General features: G+C 38.8%; 1 protein-coding gene across 1 annotated transcript in view; it reads right to left on the reverse strand.

The window, feature by feature from the left end:
- The window catches only part of GAB1 (GRB2 associated binding protein 1), a 123,853-nt gene that overhangs the window by 20,928 nt on the left and 78,554 nt on the right, over positions 1-24,371 (reverse strand). The window contains exons 3-6 of the mRNA XM_028102265.2: positions 13,891-14,116; positions 8,857-9,458; positions 7,550-7,635; positions 7,056-7,359 (exon numbers count right to left, since the gene is read on the reverse strand). Of these exons, the coding sequence (XP_027958066.1) occupies positions 7,056-7,359; positions 7,550-7,635; positions 8,857-9,458; positions 13,891-14,116 (1,218 nt within the window). The remainder of the gene's footprint in view (positions 1-7,055; positions 7,360-7,549; positions 7,636-8,856; positions 9,459-13,890; positions 14,117-24,371) is intronic.

Raw genomic sequence — 24,371 nt, forward strand, 5'->3', positions numbered from 1 at the left:
CTTAGCAGAGAAAGGTGAAAAAAGGTCCAAGGTATTAGTACGCCTGTCTTGGCCCTGTCTTCTTCTCTACTGTCTACTGGCAAATATTTGAATGTTTTCCTGATTGTTGAAGAAAAGGGTGAAAATAAAGAATAAGAAATAAGGATAATAAAGTAAAAGCAAAAATAAACCAACTCTGGAGAAACACTGGTTCTCAAATTCTGAGAGGAAACAGAGTAACTCATTCGAGGCTCAAATTTTAAATCCACAGCAGATTACAACTTGGCTTTAGCTAGACTACCTTTGAACAAAGAAAACAACATTATTTCATTTAGAGTGCACTGATTACTGGCGAAATTCCTTCCGTACTTTAACGCTTATGGGGGTCAATCTCGGGATCATGTGACTTGCTCTGTAATTTGGAGTACAAGTTGACAGATCTTCATCCCTGGTTCAGATCTTTTTCTGGAGATCCTAACCTACACATTTACACAACCACCCCATATGACTGTTCTGCAGGCATTCCCACTACATGTTCAAAAGGCAATTTCTCTTTTGAGTCACCACAGACCTGCTTTGTTTCCTCTATTACCAGTTGCCACTGCAGATCTCTTACAAGAAGTCATTCTAAATTCTACTTTCTCTCTAATCTTTATTTTATAAATTTTAATTTGTATTTATAATGACAGTATAATAGTCTGTTTTCATTTACCTAAGAAAATAAAAAATCTGCAAGTCTGAAGTCTTTTCTTAAGACCTTCCTATTTTTAATACATTCCTCACTTACCTGGTCTGTTTTTCTGAAAAGTGATGAGCTCACACTGTATGGCTAAATAACCTCCACCTATACTCTAAATGTCTTCAAAACTTTAAAAATCACTGTAAGTCCCCAAGTTGAAGGACCAAATAAGAGCCAGGAAAGGGGCTCTGTTATGCCTTTCCTCATTTGATCATTTCTAAACCAAGGCTTTAAGAACACTAGATTTGGAAAACCAAGCCAAGCACTCTCTGAGGAAGATGCTGAAAAAATGTGACTTTTGTAACATTTTACATTAGAGAATACAGTCTTTTTTCCTAGCATATCCTTAAATTTTAGCATGAGCTTTCTAGGGGCCAACCTGATTATGTTACTTGCCTGCATAAAACCCTTTAATGGTGTACTCAGAATAAAGCCCAAACTCATTAGCATGGACTGTAATACCCTCAGGATCAGGCACCTGCAAGGCATTTGGCATTTCTTCCTCCATTCATACTTTGCTCCCCTCCTCCCTCCCTATCTTATTCCCTCCCTCCCACCCACAACCCAGCCAGTCCCATCTGCCCTCTTTTAAAGCATCTGGGTATGCTGTTTATTCTGACTAGAAGATCTTCTGCAATCCCTCCCTCCTCTACCATCATTTAATTGCCATTCACCCTCTCAGACTTTCCTCAGGGGAGCTCAGATAACAGTGCCAAAAGCTTACCTCAACCACAGCCCCTTTCACGCCAATTACGATAATGTGTTTACTTTTCTACATCCTCCACTAGACAGTGAACTTCTTCAGGGAAGCCACCTTATCTTCCTGTGTTTGGAGACCCAAGGCCTAGCAAAGGTTATATCCTATAATTGGTAGGCATTTAAATCTATGATGATGAACTGCTGTTCTCTTAAAGCTGGTAGTGTTTAATCTGATCAATATCATAATTTTTTGTTGGTCTTTTAAGTGGGAAAAAAAGAACAACTGAATGTTGTTTAAGAAGTTGATCACCCCAAATACGGTCAAAGCAGTCACATGAGGTCATGTTTCAAATCAGATGCAATTGTTTTTGCAAAGTCCATACACTATCAAGTATTCTTTTCATAGGTACTGCTTACATAAATTCAACACAAAGTGGAAAATTTATTTTGTTTTACTACAGGTTTAACTTAGCCTAAATTATTTACTCTTCCTCAGTTTTACAGATTATACTATTTCCATTAGCTATCTCAAAAATCAAGAAAGAAGAAAGATAATTCACAACATTATTATCCTCTGATAATTCCAAAAACTAATCCAGGTAACTTTTACACTTGTTTTAATGGTCTGACTGTATGAAGAAGAATGTAATAATGACACTTATATATTGGAAGGTAAAGACTATTTAGGAGAAACAATCTGCATGTAAAGCCTATGCTATAAAAACGCACTCCATTCTTTTTTTAAGTTTTTATTTATTTAAGTAATCTCTACACCCAACATGGGGCTTGAGAGATCAAGAGTCACATGCTCTTCTGACTAAGCCAGCCAGGCACCCTAAAAATGCACTCCATTTGCATTTCCTTTAAACTGTAACACCAAACCAAAATTAATTCAAACTTAACACTTGTTTATTAAAATCTAGTTATATTTACTAGTGTCATTCATCTCCCAAACATTTATTATAGTATAAAAGTAGTTTTTAGGGGTGCCTGGGTGGCTCAGTCGTTCAGCGTCTGCCTTCGGCTCAGGTCATGATCCCAGGGTCCTGGGATCGAGCTCCGCATCGGGCTCCCTGCTCGGCGGGAAGCCTGCTTCTCCCTCTCCCACTCCCCCGGCTCGTGTTCCCTCTCTTGCTGTGTCTCTCTCTGTCAAATAAATAAATAAAATCTTAAAAAAAAAAAAAAGTAGTTTTTAAAAAGCATGTTAATTTAAAAAATAGAAATAAAAAGCATGTTCATTTTTAATCACATTCAAAAACTTCAGACGATCTCTTGAAAAAACATCTAGAGCAAGTATGTCAACTGTGTCAAAAAGACCCATCTAGGGAAGCTCATCCAGACTGGTCTTCTGGATGCTCCCTATACTGAAGTGAAGATGCATATGTGAAGATACTTTAATCCGACTAATGTACAAAAATACCAGAAGTAAACTTGCACTGCTTTTTCAAAATCAATACAATAACTTAATGGTCAGAACTACTACAGAAAGCCATGGTTGGACAAAGCCGAACAAAACAAAGTATAAAGACAGTGTTTGAGGCTCAAATGGCTACCACATCATGTTAGGAGACTGGATGGGGGTAGGGGGCCTAGATCAGCACAGTGGTTAAATACAGTAGATTCAGGTAATGATTTACTTTAAGAGAAGCCACAATAGATAGCTTACAGAAGTTTCCAAAACTTTATAAACTTGCTTTTCAATTAAAATGTAACTTCCAGGTGAAACAATCAAAACATAATTTTTCCTGCATTTACAATGACCCCCCTGCTTTCCTATATTTAATATAATATATGTAAATTATGCTCTTCTCCTCTATTAATATACACAAAACTTGGTTCATAACAAATACTATCGTGACAGAAATAGTAGGGGTGAAAATACAGCTACCATAAGTTGGGTGATGGGCAAAAGGGTCCATGAAAATAAATTAAACATAAATGTTTAGAACATCTATGCATTTCTGAAGCTTCAGTTACTCAGAAGTATTCGAAAAACTTATCTGTACTACTAACTACAGCAGCTGACATCTATAATTGGGGGTATAAACAAGACATTAGAATGTCACTCATTTATTGTAGACTCTTCCAAAGAAGACAATCACAGAAACTGGTTACACTGGGTACTGAACTAGTTATATGGGGCTCTGAAACTAATCAAGTCAGATTTGATAGAATCAGGTTTGCTAATTATGAGATATAGTTAACAAGAGATACTGGAATAGATTGAGTCATGTATCTGATGTCACAAAATTTGAAAGTAAAACAGACTCATCTGATGCTATGCATGTGAAGAATTTCATGACCAAATAAGACATTTGTCTTACAGTTTAAGTTTTTATTTTTATTTATTTTAAAGATATATTTATTTATTTTAGCATGAGTGAACAAGCATGTGGGGGGGGGCTGGTAGTAGTGGAGGGGCAGAGGGAGAGGGAGAGAGAATCCCAAGCAGACTCCATGCTGAGTGTGGAACCAGACATGGGGCTCAATCCCACGGTTCTGAGATCATGACCAGAGCCAAAATCAAGAGTCGGATACTTAACTGACTGAGCCACCCAGGTGCCCCTACAATTTAGGTTTTTAAATATAAACTGCTCCAAGGTCTGAATTTGGGTGTTCAATGTGTTTTTCTTGAATAGTTATTAACTTCCTAAAGTGAGTCGATCAAGTTTGCTAAGTAGTTTCTCATGCTTTCTCTTTTGTATCATATTTTTAAAAAGTAGAACAGTACTAAAAGAAAAGCAAAACCTTTTTTTTTATTACTATGATTTTAGTAACCTCCCCTGTTTTGCTAAACCTATTCTCCTTGATTTTGCCAAAAACGATGTATTTTATTCTGGGTGCTTTCTCAGTTCATTTTGTATCTAAGCATAGATACCAAATAAACCACCTGGCCAGTGAGCTCAGGATTGTCTCTCAACAGTTCACTTAATTTTTTAAAAGCCTGAACACAACCTCCAGAAGTAACCAAGAACCTACTTTGTTCTGTTCTACTGTAAAATCATTTTACGTTGGTTTAGAGAACTAGGGCAACTAACTGCTACCATACTAGAATATATAGTACTTTCACTATATATACATAAGGAGGTATAATTATACATATATGTAATATAAATGATATACAGTACACATGCCATATTATTATGACATATACATAAGATGATACATATCATAATATGAGGTACATGAGCTCTGTCAGACTTAGGGAATACTAAAAGCATATCATTACAATCTTAAAATTTTTCTAACATATAAATAGGGATCTTTTCTGATTCTTCATTATGCTTACCATGTGTAATCACTAACTGAAATACACTGGGAATTTTCGAATTGTGTTCTGCAGAACCTGGGGAAAGGAAGGGGCAGGCAGAGAAGTACAGTAGGTAGGACTCAGCGCTTTGTACACTTACCCTAACAATACCACCTCTACATTTATGTAGGACTTCCAGATATAAAAGTTACATTTGGGGTTAAAAAGCAGAGATCTGATGGGGCACCTGGGTGGCTGTTGGTTAAGCGTCATGATCTAATGGGTCATGAGACTGAGCCCCACATGGGGCTCTGCGCTCAGCGGGGGAATCTGCTTGAAGATTCTCTTCCTCTGCCCTTCCCCCTATTCGTGCTCCCATGCTCATTCGCTCTCTAAAATAAATAAATCTTTAAAAAAAAAGTAGAGATTTGCTGCTCACATGCACTAAGTAATAAGTAAAGAACCAGTTTAGCATTAAAAATGACTATTTCAATATTGCGAAGAGTTCATGACACTTGGACCTTAATCCTTCAGCTACCTGTCAACTCAATTATAAATCTATGCATGTCCAAACATACTTTTGCATTTTGTATGCAAAGAAAATGACTAATAATGCCTAAATAGATTTAAAGACAAATGAGGACAAAGAGAAGCAAAAGGAAAAGTTGTCAAAGAAAAAGCCTGTGATGCTCACACCCTTTCTAAGATAACCACCCCTGATTATAGCCCTGCTGCTGGGGCTATGTGGGCAGCCGTGGGTGTTACGCATGATTATCCCTCCAGCTGTCAGACCAAAGGTGGGCAGCTGACCAGTGGTAGCCAATCTACGGGCTGGCCTACAATCCATCCTACGGCCTGGTGTGAAAAGACAAATAAGAGAAATCAAATTCTCTGTGAGCACCCTACAGCGAGTGAACAATGATGGAGGCAGCAGATGCAGAAGCTGCACGCATGTAAAATAAGGAGCCAGGAGGCAGAAGTGAGGCCACAGAGGGGCGTTGTGGGCCACAGCTCCTGGAAGGCAGAAAACACGTAGAGGATCCAAGGCAGGAAAACAAGAAAAGAAGGAAAGAATGTGAGACAAAACAAAGCAGATACAAAGACTTCCCACAGGATAGAAATGCAGACAGCAGGACAAAGTGATGGTCCCCTGAGAGTGCTTCTGTTCCCAGTAACTTTTCTCATTTCAGCAGAGGACCGGCCTTACTTACTTACTTAAAGGCAAAACAAAACAAAACTCATTTTCTTCAGATACTCTGAGTGAGTCTCAGACTCTGTTCCCCACAGCTGGAACTTAATTAGAAAAATTGTAACGATCTAAAACCCAGGTTAATGAGAAATTTACACAGATAGTACATACCCTTAAAAAGTTATGTACAGCACAAGAGACTTCAGATGTGCTGAATTCCCCAGAAATGGTGCCAACTCATCACACAGCCAATATACGAACTTATGTGGTTGTCAAGATTAAATCACACTAACAGCACGCTGCAACACAGCTAGTTGTCTGGGTTTTAACCACTCAAACCCCAAATTCAAAAACCTGGGTGTGTATTACCAGTTTGGAGTTTCTTTTATACTGAATTCTTATCAAACCATGCTACCCTAGAATTCAGTGTTACTTACGAAGGCCAGTATGAAAGAACAGACCAGAAGCATTTATACCCCAGCAAAGGCAGAATCATTTTTAAAGAAGCTGTTATACGGACAGACTAGAAAGACTGTACAAGCAGCCTCACTGTTCTTAAAGAATTACGTCAAATGCACTAATAACCTCTAGTCTGAGTTGGTATTATATACTCTGGAGAAGAGGTTACAAACCAGCAGCCAAAGACCACAGCTAGCCTGTAGAAGGGTGTGGTCTGTCTGCGGTGTTTTTTGGTTTTTGTTTTTAAATTACACTAGCTGATCAAACTCAAAAATCAAAAGATAATACATGTAAGAGATGAAATTTCTGGCTTCTCTTGACACATCAGATGATTTGCCCATATGGGCCCACATTATTTTCATACAAGTGAACAAAGGATTACAGCCAACGAGCAGTTAGTTACTCCATTTACAATGCGCAAGTGCATTCCAGTTTCTCCTCATTTTCTCCTGTTGCTTGCCAAATCTTGTGAGTAATTTTTAGTTTGTAACCTCTGCTCTAGAGACAGGAGACAGAAATCTCACCCGGGCATCAACAGATAACAATTATTAATCTACAAATAGCAATACCACACTTAAAACACGTTGATAACTAAGGTAATATGAGATACTTCAGAATTTCTAGTCCCAATAGCATTTGGGATTTCATGACAGTTAAGAGCAGCTCTAAGCTGGCAGATCTAAACTGGCACCAACCCCCCCCCGCCGCCCCAACCCTTTCACCATGCCATCCCTCCTTACCTTTTCTGTCAGGCTTGAGGTTCCTATCCACGGGGGGTGGTTCACAGTCTGCAACAGGAACTGGCCTTCGGGGAGGGGTCTTTGGGCTGGACCGGAAGCCCATATGAGCAGGAGGAGGAACTTGCATTCCAAATGAAGAAAAATCAAATGTTCCCGGAGTCATTGGCACATAATTTGCTTCCTGAATTGGTTCCGTAAAACTGCTGGAATGTTGTCGTGGAGGAGAATTGGGATTCATTGGGACGTAATTTTCATCCAGTTCTTCACTTGATACGCTTCCCACTGTCAATATATTTTTGATTTTCTAAAACACACATACATTTCTTTTAATAAACAGAAACTATTATCAAACAGGAAAACACAACTCTAAGTCACACCTATTCATACGGAGCTGAAAGGACTTGTATTTCGTGATCTCATTTAGTCTCAGGGCACTGTGTGTGAAGATCCTGAGAGTGAAATACACTTGATGACGCCAGGTCAATTATACTTACAAAGTGGTTATGGAAGCCTTCAAGTGAACTAGATCTGTCACTTGGAAATGTTCGTGGAATATCATAGCAGTCTTGAGAACTAGCATCTAAAACAGAAAACAAACGATCAGCATTTCTTCTCACCTTTGCCAGTTCTCAGAATGGTCTGTTCTCTCTTTACACACCTGTGTGCAGGTATGCGTGCACACACAGATTTTTTAAAAAGATGCTCACAGAATAATATCCCGAATGGGCACATTAAATCATTAGAAAATGCAAACGCTCACTATATGCTGACCAGTACCAGCATTTGATTACGGCAATGAATGAATGTCGAAGCCCAGGATGAGATGGATTCTTTAAAGATGGAGAAAGAAATACTTTTCTTTTCTCAGCTTCTGCACCACCTTGGTCCTAACTTATATCTCAGTAACCTTTAATCAGATTACAGAGCCACTTCATGAAGAGAATCAGAAACTGGTAGTGAATGGCCAAGTCAAGTCTCCCTATTATTACTCTTCGTGATGCATTAAATCTTTATTTTCTTTAGGACAGGTGGGTAACTCTACCACAACATACAGAAACATTAGCACACGGTTTTTAGGGTATGGACATCTTAAACTCTGGCCTTCTATCTCTAGGACTTTAAGAACCTCAGAGTGTAACCCAGACTGAATCTTTCTCCTCTCAAGGTCTATAACTTTTGGCAGGCTCTGGGACATGGTGTAGGACTAAGTGAAGTGGCCAGGGTAAGGGGAGAGAAGATTCTGAGCTTTAGAGATAAATAAAACCAAACAAAAGTGGAATGGCATGACTGGAACAGAGTTTACTAGTTAGACACAATGTGTAAACTGCTTATCGAGGAAGGAAGGAAATGGAGCCCAGCAGATGGGACACAGAAGCAGCCATAATGGCACACAAATACAGGAAAGGGATGACTCGGAGAGGCTTTGTGGCTGGTCCATTTCCTGCTCCTCTGCCCCAGTAGAGAGTCCACCCACCCAGGATACATGGAAAGCAGGAAAGAGGGGTGCACACTTCCTGAGGCAGGAAGGTATTACTAAGGCCATACTTCTTCAGGGGTGAAAAACTCCAAGTCTTTCTCCCTGCCAGCAGAACATGCACTCAGGCACACGCTGCATGCACAAACACCCTTCCAACCATCTACTGAGACTCCGATAGCTTCGCTACATGAGTGGGTAACCGCAGAGCTGAAGAAAAAAAGGACTATCATTTAACATCATACGATGCTGCAAAGAACAAATATTCAGATGAACATATTTTCTATCATTAACCTCTTAACACAGTAGAAGCCAGTTAGAGCTGACCTTTTCGCAATTTGTTCAAATCCACAGTGGAAATGGTATTACTACGTGATGGTGGCATCCCTGCTGTAGGGATACAGTAACTATTGTCAGTATCTGAGGCCGTGCGAGGGATACTGCACGTTTCCACAGGAGATCGGTCATGAGCTGGATGTGGTTTCGGCGGCCGAGGTGGAGGAATATCTGGAATAGTGTCTAGCTTTGACGTCTGTCCCAAAGTTCCTTCTGGAAATGTTCGTGGAATCTGATAAGTATTACCAGGTGTTGGAGGAATGTCATAACTAATAGATACATGCCTCATTTGAGTCTCTACACTTGATGTCCCAGATGGGGTATTAAAAACATAGAGTTCTCCATCTGCCTCGGTACTCGATGGAGACACCTTTGGTAAAACATCGTGGGAGTAACTCCTGGGCAGGTTATAAAGGCTGGAGTCTACAGAAACAGATGCAGCACGAGACGGTGGAGAGTCATACATCATTTGCTGCTGAAAAAAGCCATTCATTCCATGTTTGTTCTGGGAGGAAGCAGGATTTTTATGAGAAGGGACGTTATCATTGCAGTCTGTTTCAGAAGAGGTGGATTTTGCAGAATCAGCGTGTGTTCTAAATAAAAATTGTTAATGACAAAATAAAACATGGTGAAGACATAAGACTACATTTTAATAAATATATTTATAGCTTAGCAATCAAAATACATGGCTTTTTTTCATTTGATTTTTTGTGCGATCCATAAGATTTAAGCATGAAGGTTTCTCAGTCTTTATGATTATACACCAGACAACAAAACCACCACCACAAAACCACCAAAAGCATTCTCCCTAATGCCTGTCCTGTATCGGCCCACACCCCCAACTCCACCTATAGAACCCACACATAAAACCATGATCCCTGAGGCAGTGGAATTAGAAAGATACAAAACTCTGAGAAAGGTAAATGATTAAGGCATAGACACAAGGAAAAGCATTTCCTCTGAAGAGCATGCAGAAACCTCGTGCCAACACTTATCAAGTTGGTCCATTGCTCTTTATTTAGCTTACCTCTGGCAACTGTTGTTCTTTAAGACTAACAGCCTAATGATTACCTGGTATTGCATAAATTCAATGTAACCTACAAGGAGGTGGCAACTTGAAAGGTTTTGTGTATCTTTCTACTAATTTTTTCTTTTTTTTTTTTTCAAGATTTTATTTATTTATTTGACAGAGAGAGACACAGCGAGAGAGGGAACACAAGCAAGGGGAGTGGGAGAGGGAGAAGCAGGCTTCCTGCTGAGCAGGGAGCCCGATGCGGGCCTCGATCCCAGGACCCTGGGATCATGACCTGAGCCGAAGGCAGACACTTAACGACTGAGCCACCCAGGTGCCCCTCTACTAATTTTCTTTAACAAACACTTAGCCCATACTGTAAAGATGATCAAAATACAACCCACAGAGTTGGCCAACTCCAAAAAATAATTAACCTTGAGAACTCTCATTAGAGTCTATTTAATGTTTTGGGTACATTTCTAGTTTCTGCCTTTTGCAGTAACACAAAATTTGGGTAGAAGCCAAAATGAAGCTAACAATACTAGCACCCTGCATGCACTTCCTTAATGGTTAACAAGATACCTTAACTACTGTGAATGTTGTCCAAAGTCCTGTAGGAACTTGAATTTAATCTTCTGAAAAATAACTTGTGATAGTCTTTTTAAGGTCTGATCTTCCCTGATTTCTTAATAATGCCTGGCACTGTGTATCACATTTATTCGTTCAAACTCTTTGCCTCTGGTGTCACAGAGCCCATACTGCAACATCCTCATTTCCCTTCTCCCCCCTCACTGATTATTACCTTCTTTCACTGACTGGTTCCTTCTTCCTGCGCCTCTACCTTGGAACAGCCAACAGAATTCAGTCTTCTAATGCTTTACCACACACACCATTTAAAAATCCTCCTTTCTCGGACGCCTGGGTGGCTCAGTCGTTAAGCGTCTGCCTTCGGCTCAGGTCATGATCCCAGGGTCCTGGGATGGAGCCCCGCATCGGGCTCCCTGCTCAGCGGGAAGCCTGCTTCTCCCTCTCCCACGCCCCCTGCTTGTGCTCCTGCTCTCACTATCTCTCTCTGGGTCAAATAAATAAATAAAATCTTTAAAAAAAAAAAAATCCTCCTTTCCCATAACTTCACCTTCTGCTGAATGTTGACAACTCCGATCTTCTCAATCGAACTCTGAGTCCCGTATTTTCAAACTGTTCAAATATATTTCTACTTGGTTATTCTGGTGTTACCTTCCTTGAGTGTACCAAGCCCAACTCAACTTACTTACTTCTCAAATTCATTGTCCTTTCTGACTTGCCATTAAAAGAAATCTCTTCATCCAGAATCTCGAGGCTCAAAATGCTATCAGCTTTGATTCATTCTCTTTGATCTCCACCACCGAGGCACCAAGTTCTTCTTCTAACCAAGTAACTATTCCCCAGCTCTGTGCCCACTGTCACCACCTCATGTTCAGATCCAGGTCTCTGCTACGATTCATACTACTAAACCCTCCTAAGAAGTCCTAGTGGAATTCTTTCCTCCAGTCTCTCCTTCTTCCAATGAACCCAAGGGACCATACTGCTATACTGCTGTAAGGTCAGTATTTGCAGAACACGGTTTTCGTATCACTCATCTACTTGGAGAAAATCCTTTTAAGGGTCCCAACTGGCTGTGGGAACTACAAAAAGCCCACAAACAACTCCACTTGGTACTGAGGCTACCATCGCTGGCTCCATCTGGCATGCCCTAACTTATGTGCTACTCTTCCCCAGTGGAACCTCTACTACAGGCAAGCTCTCCTCCTCATTAGCTTCCTCCCAGCCCTCACTCTTACCTTGCCTTTCCCTAAAAAAATTTTTACACGGATTGCGAATGACAGGGTCCTCTTCTCTCACCAACCAGTGTAGTTCAAATCCTACTCCTCCTTTGAAGCATTTCACCCTCCATCTTAAAAATACTTGCACTGTCCCTTCTAAGAATTTCTAATGCACCTACACATATTCTAAAATTTGCACTTCACTGAATTCAAACAAGTGAGTTAAGAAAAGCTAGAAGTACAATGAGTAGTAAGTTCCCTGCCCTTGACTGGCTTATTGTTTGGTGACGAATAAATTAAAATATCAAGCTATTTCCAATTCTGTGATAAAACACAGATTAGGGGGCACAACCAGGATGCTAAGAAAACCCACACAGGCATTTCGTCCAGTCTGGGAGTTTGGGAGATGTTTTCTAGAGGAGTACATGCCTGAGCTGAGTCCTGCAGGATGAATAAGAGTTTGCAAGGCAATTATCCTGACTTCATCTACAAACACTTAACGTTTTTGCATGTTCTGACTTCTTCAAAAGCTTCCCTTATAAACTCTGAAGGGACTTATCTGAGGCGGCTGTATCTTACGTAATTAGTCTGTACCTTCACAGCACCCTGCAAAAGAGTGGGCACATAGTGGGTACTTCATAAATATTTGTCAATTAACTGTCACTTCTGCAAAATATATCTGAGCAAGGACTCTGAGCATATTTTCTACTACAACAGGAAAGCTGTAATACCAATGAGATCAATGAAAGATACCATATAAAAAGAAAATGTACTGAAAACTGCCACTTAGCTGCTGGCTTTAAAAAAGTTGATATTGGAAAAATAATTGTGAATCTCCGTAAAATAAAATCTTAGTTAGTAGCACAGGTAACAAAGTTGCGAATGTGTAATTTTAAATACTCACAGCAAACAAGCAAAATCAAGTTAGAATTTGGTATTATTAACTAGTGTTGATTTATAAAAAGATTTCTTTTTTTGCTCTTACAGGTAAAATCCCATTACAACAAATATGTGGAAACCCAACTTTGGAATGTTTGTATTCCAATACCTCAGGGAATAATTCACAGCAACTAAACTGTGGTTCTTGACAAATTCTGTATAAAAATTGAACAAGCGCTTTGTATGATCTTAGCCCAGTAACAGTCACTTTCTCCATGAAAACAACTTTTTTGTTATAAAATAAAATAATGCTTAATATCCAATCATTCTGTTTAAAAAATATCTTTCACATCTACTATGCAATTCATTCCCACTTTTATGTATTGCAAATCAAGATGTAAATATCCCCAACATCACTAGTTGCCACACTGCTGTTAATGGCAGAAACGGGCTCCCCAGTCTCTATTTTCTGGCTCCAATTCTGTTACCTCAGGCCTTCCAATTACTTAACAGCAAATGACAAGAATGATCAAATTAAAATATCGTATAACTTTAAAGAAGAGAGCAGGAATGGAGATGACGGGGAAACCAAGCATTTGAGAAACGCTTTATGATACCTTTGGGCAAGCACTGAAATCCACATGCTTCTTTCTACTTAAAAATGTATGAAGTCAGAGTACGCTCCACTTCACTGCTAGATAGGATGATTGGGAAGTTTTAGTTTCTAGCAATTTATTTGATTTCATCAAATTTCACTAAAACCCAGTTTGTATATCCCATAAAATTTGCTATATTGGGATTTTACCTGAATAATTAATTTCTCACACAGATCCAAAGCAACCACAACACACTCACTGCAATGGAATCGTTTTGCTTTCAAAATCTTCTAGTAGTAGGTATTCCTCTCCTTCTTCAGAAACAAAAGATGACCCTTGGCTGGTTTACAATCACATAAGAAATGGAGCAAGATCACCATTTATAAATCAGTGAAATCTGTTAAGCAAGTAATACTGTGAGTCTGTAACAAAGACTACGGAACAGGAGACAGATTTCCAAAAGAGCCTTGTAGGTACAAGTGTTCTCTACCTAGATAGTAGAGAACATGTTTCTCCCGTAAATCTCCTGAATATCAGAAATGTTAGAGGAATATACCCTGAAATATAATAAGCCTAAAATATAAATCTATATAGTTGAGTTTCTTTTAGGCCTTCGAATCAGAACTGAAAAAGTTTAAAGGTAAGATTTCTAAATGTACACACACACACACACACACACACACACACTCACCCACGCGCACACACACCCACGCGCACACAGGCATCTGTGGTTTACCTGGTGGGTTCAGGCTTCTTGCTTTGACAGTTGATTAGCAAGAGGTAGTCTTGAGGATCCTCCTGGATGCCAAGGGTTTCTAGGTGTGGTGGTAGGTTAATTAGCTGATATGGAGGAGGCGCAACAGCGGAGGATGAATCCACCTGGGTGGATGGTGGTGCTGTACTTACAGCTAAAGGTAAATCAGCTGGCGCTTGTATGGAGCTGCCAGGTGGCTTCACAGGATCTGCAACACCAAAACGTAACTATCATCATCTATCCCATTCTAAGAATTTTTTCTTAAATAAAGCTACTTCAAAGTTTGGAGATAAACTGTTTAAACACACAAAAGCATGATAAGCCATGACAATGTCAATTAAAACAAATACTACCTAAATAGCAAGATTTATACAGGAAATAATTGGCTCTTGTCAAAGAGATCTGAAGAGTAGGGCTCTTTCTTCCAGAGGCTGTAATAAAGCCATGGTGAACTTTGTCTTGAACAGTCTTTAGTTTTGAGGCTACTGGCAATGAAGACGTTCTACAATCTTAGCACAAGAGATAGATTTTTTTCCACGATAAAAAATAAAGTCGGGACGTCTGGGTGGCTCAGTCAGTTAAGCGTCTAACTTTTGGTTTCAGCTCAGGTCATGATCTCAGCGTCCTGGAATTGAGCCCTGTGTCGGGCTCCGTGCTCAGCAGGGAGTCTGCTTGAGGATTCTCTCTCTCCCTCTGCCCCTTCCCATCGCTCTCGCGGGCGCTCTCTCTCTCTCAAACAAATAAATAAATTTTTAAAACAAAACAAAACAAAAAACCAAAGTGTTTCCCAACCCAAGCCAACTTTCCAAGGAGGCCCATCTTGTTATGTGGCATCTACAGGCACAAGCATCACCTCTTTATCTCATCTTTATTTGCTGTTCATTCTTTTCTTTCTACTTCCTCAGCAGACTAAGGAGAAATAGTTCTAATTGTGGGATTCATGTTCAGAGAAAGAGCTTTTTTTTAAGACATCTCCTCTTCCCTCAGCTCATAGCCTCAAGTGCCATTTACTGGATTTCCGTAATATTTTCATGCAAAAGGGGACAGCAAGTAAAGGAATAATTTATTAAGCACTTAACAACGTTCTGAAAAGACATATGAAACTACCTAAATTGTTTAGAGCGAAGTAATTTGAAAACAAGCTGAAAACCGAGAGATAAAATCCCACTGTAATCACTGACACAACCAAGTACATTTTGAAGAGCCCAGAAGAAAAATTCTCTGTTGGTCTGGTTAGGAATACAAGACCATACACCCAGAAAAAGATAAACGCTCATATATGAATAAACAAATTTGTTTACTGTCTATGTTAGAACAGAAAAGCCTGGGTTGAAACTGAGATTTTTATAACAAAACATTCCCTAAAAGACAATAAAAAGTGGTAAAAGGACTTAATATGTTCTATCAAATAAAATCAAATGCAGGTCATCTGGCCTGTTAGATTACCAGGGAGGAGCTACATGTCAGCTCTAGCTTCTCTAGATACTACAGAGTAAGTCCATATGCTTTTGATAATGTCTTCATGTATTCAACTTTAATATTTGTATATGCACCCCAGTGAAATTTATGTAGTTTGTATTTTATGGCTCTTCTTCCTAGGCACAGAAGCTCACATCATAATTGCTAAGCTTGAATAATAACACATTAGTATGGCTAAATATAAGTTTACCTTTATTTGTGGTTCCCCAAAACAAACAAAAAGGATCAGAACTCCTATGCGATAGTTTGCCCTACATGTTGTAGATGCTCAAAAGGGTTTCATTCACCCAGCGCAAACTCACTGAGCACTTTCTCTATGTCTTGTTGGAAGAGGCCAGGGGCACTCGCAAATCTTCAAGACCCATTCAACTGAATGTGCAGTTTGGAATGTGCTCCTTAAGAAATATAGGGACCCTACTAGATGCTAACTAAGTTTAAAGACTTCTTTCAGTTGGAAAGTTTGGCCTGAGTAAATAGAAGTTGAGCTAATTTCTAACTTTTTTATCAGTTATGCTGCAGGCAATGTCAAGTCTTCATACAAGCTCGTCTAATAAAATCTAATCCTTAATGCCAGGAGTTTATTAGTTAATTCTTTCTCTTTTATGAAAGGTGAGAAAAGATAATGGTGAGAAAAGAAAAATATTTTGGGGGGACATTTATACGACATAATGCCATAATTTCAGTAGGAACTCATAAATATCATGTCTAACAGATGATTATAAATAGTGTATATAACATACTCTAGGAAATAATGTTTTACTGTTTTGAACTAATTACAAATCTGAAAGATTTATTTAAGGGGATATTAAAGGCCCTAGATTAACCAGTGACTCAGGAAATCCTTGTGGCTTGTTAAACTTAATAGAACTATGAAAAATATTTAACTTTTAAAGAAAAGTTTTTGGAAAAACATACACAACATTGAGGAGAAAAAAAAAGAGCAGAGTGGTCAGAAAGCACTTATTGTATCCTACAGGCTGTATTCACAAATGTATTTTACATACTTCTCCTTTTTGTACTGTAGAGGTGTGGTAAAATTGTACGATCCCATTCAATTTTCAGTTTTGGCCAAAACAAAATGAAACTTAATACTGGAAATACATCACTACATAAAATAGTATGAGAATTCTAATTTTCCAGTGTAACTCCTAAAGTAAGTTTTCCAGGTGGCTGTTTTTACAGATACACTTTTCCTTTAATTTTTTTTTTTATTTTAAATTTGATAGCTATACACTAAATTAACTGAGTCATCTTAGGTAGGAAAAGAATCACCCAGCCAGGTGATCACATTTGTCTGACTTGTTTTATTAACACAATGGGACCATCTCATTTTTAAACTTCCATTTCTCCCACCTGTGAATGACTAAAGTTTTTTTTTTACCCTCTTTAAAGATGAAAGATCCTCTCAATTTCTGGAAAAAAGAAAAAAAAGGGATTCAAAGTTCCTCTTTTTTTTTTTTGGTCTTTGTCAGTGTTTTCTTGAAATTAAAATAGATATGTTATACAATATGCATTATTTTTAAAATCCTTTTGTTCTTCACTATTTCTGGTATTTGGAGCTCATTCCCTAGGAACACAGATGAATTTAGTTGCATTTAACATTGAGAGAGAGTTTTATCAATGAATATATTTTACAATTTATTATTCTATTTTGTGACTCATAGACATTAATGCCATTTCTACTTTTGTGCTATTACATGTCTTTACACGGTGAAGGCAGTGGTGTGGAGTAGAATTCAGTGATTCATCATATACATACAAAAATAAGTGCCCTCTTTAACATCTACCACCCATCTAGCCCACCCCCAATCAACCTCCACCCATCACGCCTCAGTTTGTTTTCTATCGTTAAGAGTCTCTTATGGTTTGTTTCCCTCTTTCCCTTTCCATTTGATCATCTGTTTTGAGTGAGATCATATGGTATTTGTCTTTCTCTGCCTGACTTATTTCACTTAGTATAATATACTCTTAAGAGCTCCAACCAAAAGTATATAATATCCTGATCACACTATGGGAAGGCTTACATCTACTTCTAAGAGGCAAGAACTAGAGAGAACTTCAAGTCTGTTCACAAGCAAGCTCACGAAAGAAAAGACCTTCACACAGCCATGAAAAGCAAGCCCAACCATTCCAAACAACATGGCATACAAAGGACTTTAAGAGGGAAGGGATGGGGTGCCTGGGTGGCTCAGTTGTTAAGTGTCTGCCTTCGGCTCAGGTCATGATCCCAAGGTCCTGGGATGGAGCCCCACATCGGGCTCCCTGCTCGGCGGGAAGCCCGCTTCTCCCTCTCCCACTCCCCCTGCTTGTGTTCCCTCTCTTGCTGTGTCTCTCTCTGTGTCAAATAAATAAATAAATAAAATCTTTAAAAAAAAAAATAAAGAGGGAAGGGAACACTGCTCTACCACTTTGGCTCAGATAATGCCCTGCCTCCAAAGTTTTAGTCTTTGGGATTATTTTACTCATACTCCTATTTCTCAGCTCTGCATATTTTAATGCAAGCATTGCAGTGTGTCTAAATATGCCTTAATATAAAATTTCTGGTCAAAGTTAACCAACTGGTGTGAAAAAATTAACTTCTATTTCACTTTATAAAGGCATGTGATTTGCCTCATTCTACCCAACGAGTAGTTGAGCAACCACATTTGTTGCTTTCTGCCTCACCTAGGTTTCTAACTTACCGCTGCTCTAAGTAATGGCTGGTATCAACTTTCTGAGAACCAAATATCAGTTTAGGGTTTGCTTATGTGTGTAAAATTATTCCCTGTCTCTTAATTCAAAAGGCATAAAGAGTATAATTAGCATCCATTAAAGGCTTAATGAGTTGCTAGAGCAAATTCTTAATTGAATTTTACTAAGAAAGCTAATAAGTACTGGTAAAGTAAGCCTTAACCAGCTTTCAGTCAAGAGAAGCAAATTATGATGTGAGAACCACAAATAATAAGTTGGTCCACAGATCCCTAGCTTAATGCACAGTTTTATCCTGTTTGGAACCATAATGCCCTGGTGTTATGTCCCTCACAGGAGTTGGGGTGCCCAGATAATGCCTCTAAACATTCAAAATAATACATCTACACACACATACCAAAAGGCATAAGAGCTTAAGCCCAGGGAAGCAATTCTACTCTTTCTCATTGGTAAGGAGAATATTTCAAAGTTAATGTGACAGGTTCTCTGATTTTTTTTTTTTTTTAGATTTTATTTATTCGACACAGAGAGAGAGAGACAGTGAGAGAGAGAGATGACAAGCAGGGGGAGCCGCAGGTAGAGGGAGAGGGAGAAGCAGGCTCCCCACACAGCAAGGAGCCCGATGCGGGGCTCGATCCCAGGACTCTGGAATCATGACCTGGCTGAAGGCAGCGGCTTGACCAACTGAGCCACCCAGGCGCCCCAGGTTCTCTGATTTTATAACTACTGCCATACTCTATCAACCATGTGGTAATAAAACTGAGGTGCTGCTCATGTCCTTGTCAGGAGACCAGATGAGATCCTTGTCTCTCGAGATGGGACTACGCTTGCTGAAAGGATATTTTTGGGTTTCTACTACAAAAATTACCTTTATGTTCACAATTAAAGGTAAATAGGTCAGGGTTATTCTGTTTCTATTGATTACTAATTTACCTGTCTGTTGTAGAATTTGTTTTTTGTCAAGAAGCATTTTGATTGGATGTATGTCTAATTAACTCAGCAAATAAGACTCTACCCACAAAGAGGAGTATTATCACTGAAGCTCAAGTAACCATCTTCTCATTTCTGAACACACCGCTTCTCATAGAAGACCATTTTGTAAAGGTAAATCTAACAAATGGATACAAACAAGAAAGAGCAGTAGTTGCAATTTTCAGTGAAGCAACCTGTAATTTCTTCAATTTATTTCATCAAAAATTGAAGATCTTTAATCATAGCCCAATCTATTTAATGTGTTTCAAATAGAAATTTTTTTTATCTTATTTGTCATGATTATCTCCTTAACAGGTCATACAAATATTCTTGGGAGACTTTAAAAATAAACCCTTAGGAAGTGCTGAAAATGCCTTAATTCTTATCCAGAAGTGTCATGGCATCAGAATCACTTTTTCAGAGTTCTAAGTGCCTGAGCCCCATCTCAGGAGACTTAATGAATCAATATCTCAATATCTTGAAAATGTGTAAGAAAACAAAACAAAAACCGAATAAATGCTCTAGTTGAACTGGTCCTCAGGAAAATGCAAATTAAAACCACAATGAGACACCACTACACATTCACTAGAATGGCTAAAATTAATGACTGACAATACCAAATGAAGTGAGAATGTAGTGTACCTGGAAGTCTCCTACACGGTTGGTAGAAAAGCAACTGGTACATAACCTATGATGTAGCGATTCCACCCATGGGTACACACCCACAAGAACTAAGTGTTCATGTGCATCAAAAGATACATATATAGCACAGCTCACAGTAACTTTATTTGCATTAAAAACTAGGAACAACCCAAATGACCATCAACATTCAAAGAGACCCATAATTTGGGATCTATTCACACAACGGAATGCTACAGAAGATGAAGAACTCCCACTACATGCTCCATGGATGAACCTCACAGACTTCTACTGGAAAAAAAGAAGCCAGATTCAGTGGTTTTATTTATATGAAGTTCATGTATAGGCAAAACTAATCTCTGGTTATAGAAGCAAAATCATAGTTACGTTTGGGCTTTTTTTCTAGGTTTTTACTGGGAAAAAGAATGAAAAAGCCTTCTAGGGGGCTGGAAATGTTCCACTTCTTGATCTGAGCAGCAGGTACACAGACTTCTGTTTCCATATGTAGATAGAGATGGATATATAAAACTATACTGAACTGTATACTTAAGATGTGTACCTTCCACAGTAGTAAGTTATACCTGAATAAAAAAGTAAATAAGAAATTTAAAAGTTCTCTAGTTAAGAAGCATGGCTTTACAGGAAAGGGAACACATGCACATTCTTACATCAGCTTACCTACTTTTCCAAAGGGAAGAATATCAAATACAGAAGCATTATTTTTTTTAAGCTACTACTACCTGGACATTCTGAGAAAAGCAACTCAACTGACTGATAAAGGCAACTTTCTAATCTTGCACCCTGAAATTAGACCAGGAGCCTTTGCGCCAAGTTAGTTAGCTGTTTAAAGCCTTTAGGCTGTGTTTCCTGGCACTTGTTTAGCAGATTTAACAGCTTCCACCTCGGTGTAGAAACAAAAATAAATCTGCACATTTCCAAGAAAAACAAAAGAAATTAGTTTCTACCCTCAAATCTGCTAAATAAAAGCATTCATAGGAACCGCACATAGTTCAATGAGCTAGAATTTAAAAACAGATTCAGCTTGCCAGCATTCTGAGTATTCAATAATAGCAGTGGTCACCTGGGGCAGCGGAAATAACATGGTAACGATATTTTGAGAGGTTCCTGGAATCAAAACACAGGTCAGATTTTTCCCCTTTCCTTTTGTTTTCAGCAAAAACTAGTTACTCTCCTAGGGACTGTGGATAGTTATTTTCTCAGACTGTAGTATCCAAGCATAGGGTATTTCTTCCCACATCTAGCCTGACACGAGTAGAGTGAAAAATGGTTTCGTGTCATTAGTTTTAAGCCAAGAGTGAGAGCGTACTCAACTCTGAAATGGGAACAGCACAGGGCTCCGGGGACAGATCTAGGTAAAAACAAAAACATCTATTATTTAGTGATTGGTGGGGAGATCTATTTGGAAGCAAGAGACTATAAAGCAGGTGGTAAAGTAAATGGAAGAACACAGACATTTTGATATTTTGATATTTATCCTGTCATATTAAACTGTACAAACGTGATCACAAAGGATAATAGCAGTTCTCTGCAGTTTAGAATCTGGCACCAATCTTCAAATGTGTGGACTTTTTTTAAAAGGCATCTAGCAAAGTCAGCTACTACAAATGAATAGAGAAAATACAGTGGTTACCTTTAAAGCCTTTTTGCAGTTTTGCTACTATGCATGAAAAATCAAAATTATAGAGTAAAATATTTTTGTGGCCCCTTGATACTACACAATGAAAGACTGTTCATCTTCAACTGATTTAGGACTTACTGATTTATTTACAACTTTATGATTTATGAGAAGCTCAAGTCTTCAACATCAGAGTAAGACATTTCTGACTGTGGCTATTGGGGAGAAGGCCAGGATGAACTTGTAAAAAATCTATATTGTAGAATTTAAAAAACAAATGCACTTGCATTTAGATACAGCTCGTAAACTACATTTAGAAAGCAAGGGCCAACTGAAGTCCTTAGTGGCTTGTTTTAATGAAGCGATAAAAAATGAGTTATGATTAGCACAGCTGTTCTTGGTAACCAACTCATTACATATACCAAATTTGACTAATAATACTATTAGTTTTCTTACAACCTCTCCCTTTATTGATATTGTGAAGATAAAACATTCACAAGTTGAAAGTTTCATTCAAGGCAAATATACTTTATCTGTTTTAAAAGGATTTGGGAGTTTGCCCCCCTCCCTATATTAGTTAAGTTTATAAAGTGAAAAATAGACATTGTGACCGATTCTGACCACCAATATCAATGAAAATGTTCCCCTAAGTACAAAATAAACTTCTTAGTACATTATCAGCTGCAGTCACAGAACCATTTAAAACTACCTAGCCTTTTCCTCACTTTCTTAAATTAGCTGCTATCTGTTATTTCTTCTTTACCAGGACTCTTATTCCTAGAGTATTTGCCTGTGTCTATTAGACTGACTATAAGCTCTATGAGGGCAAGAACTGTATTAACACAGTCTTAAAGTATCATACTTTAATATATGCACATAATCATACTTTAATACATTGTAAAGTATGATTATACACCATATATATATATATATACACACACACATACACACATATCTATTATGTATCTTGCACTCACCAACTGTAATGAATTATTATGGGTATGACTTCTTCCCCACTAGATGCTCACTCTGTTCCATGTCTATAATGTTTGCCATCGGTCTCCCTAACTAGTCACCTAATAATATGTAGGTTAAACGAATGTCCAAAGCTTAGTTGAGTGTTGGCAAATTCAATAATTTGGTAAATTAATGAATCAATTTTCTAAAGCAGACAAAACTCCTTCTTTCCAGAGATGACTGGGTGTTCATCAAACTCTCAGATGATGAGAGTCGTCTTAAGGTGGACAAATGGACCAGACTTCATGCCTTGAACTTGCAAAGTTAACCTCAGATACTTGTGCATTCGAAATTCTTATTTGGGGGGGGGGGGGTCTCAACTCTACCCACCCCTGAATGGGCTTCAAAAAATTAGACCATTCCTTGACTGCAGAATGTATCTCCTTGGGCGCCTGGGTGGCTCAGTTGGTTGAGCGACTGCCTTCGGCTCAGGTCATGATCCTGGAGTCCCTGGATCGAGTCCTGCCTCGGGCTCCCTACTCGGCAGGGAGTCTGCTTCTCCCTCTGCCCCTCCGCCCCCATGCGCTCTCTCTCTCTCTCATTCTCTCTCTCTCTCAAATAAATAAATAAAATCTTTAAATAAAAAAAAAGAATGTATCTCCTCTAGGAGGGTATCTCATTTCCTTTGTTAATTATATTTAGGAGAATTATATAGAAAACAAAGAGAGATGGAAGAACACCTACTACTCAGTCTTTCAGATCAACAGAATCGATACAGGCAACCAATGAGGACAGAAGTCTACTTTTATGTCACTAAAAACAAATTCTAAACTTTTCAGTTTAGAAGGTAGCAGGCAAAAGAACATCATCAACCCAAAGAGTATACAATGACTTAAATTATTTTTAACTGAAAATCCATTACATCATGAGCCTAATGTAGTATTTTAATCCAAAAATTATCATTACTGAGTGGTCGTTAAGTAACCACTAGAGACCTATCTCATTTGTGACTTTAACTTTAAAATCCTCCACGGTACTCAAATATTGACTATATATGCAAGAAGAAAAGAAAGGAGTTTAACTGGAGTTAGAAGTAATACCCCCACACCCACTTAAAATGTGAACATATTTAGTACTTCACAAAAACCACCAAAGCCTTAATTCCACATGTGAAACAATTTCTTGAGGCTTTTAATCACTAGAGTTCTGTTGAAAAGCTCTAGCTCATTAGCCACCTCCTGTCTAAACTGGAGGCCTCCTTTCCTGTCTCAGTGCTGCCCCCCTCAGGATTGTGGATTCCCTCGCCAAGGGGTTTCCCCACCCTGCTGGGCCAATCCCAGTCCTGGAAGGCTTCTTCTTGTGGGCCGCTGACTGGCCAGAAAGGAAGCAGCAGGCTGACCTGAGCTAATTAGAGATGATTGCTCTTTCACTTCGATCCAAAACTTGATGTTGATTGTTGATGCAATTTTTCCAGCCCTCACCGAACCTCCGGCACTCCTAAATATAGATATTTGGAAATGCACACTGTAAACGTGAGTATAGCCATGAAGACGGTAAGGTCAAAGAGCTCAAGCCTTTATTTCTGATTTTCGGCTTTACGAACCTAAATGTGTGCTGGAGTCCCCTAGATAGGTGTTTGTTATAAATGGAAGAGAAGTGGAGAAGTGGACAGGGACTAAGTAGTCAGGAAAGCTAAATAAAAGCACCTGAAGAGGAATTCTACCTGTAGAATTCTTCATGAGACCTCTACCCACTCAGCTCTTCCCAGGACAAGCACTCCAAATCTCAGCTCCTCAAGCAACTCTCCCCCTGCCTTTATCATTCACAGCCCCCTGCCCCAGGCACATAGAATGCTGTTCCACCTCCGGGTCCTTGCTCTCCCTTGCCCCTAAGTCTAGAGGGTTTTGTATCCCTTTTTTTCCCTTATGTAGAAATACTACTTCCTTCAAAAGCCTAGAGAAGCTTTTCTTCACTACGCTTATCCAAACCTTGAGCCTCCTCTCCCTCCATGCTCTTTTTAGGACCTCTGTGTTAAGCAAACTCATTTGTTACTTGTTCATCATGTTTTGTGACTGATTGTCATTTGCTTTTC

Source organism: Eumetopias jubatus, unplaced genomic scaffold (genome assembly GCF_037043125.1).
Source record: "Eumetopias jubatus isolate StellerSeaLion01/CBP00866 unplaced genomic scaffold, mEumJub1_p1.0 scaffold_2, whole genome shotgun sequence".
Classification (NCBI taxonomy): Eukaryota; Metazoa; Chordata; class Mammalia; order Carnivora; family Otariidae; genus Eumetopias; species Eumetopias jubatus.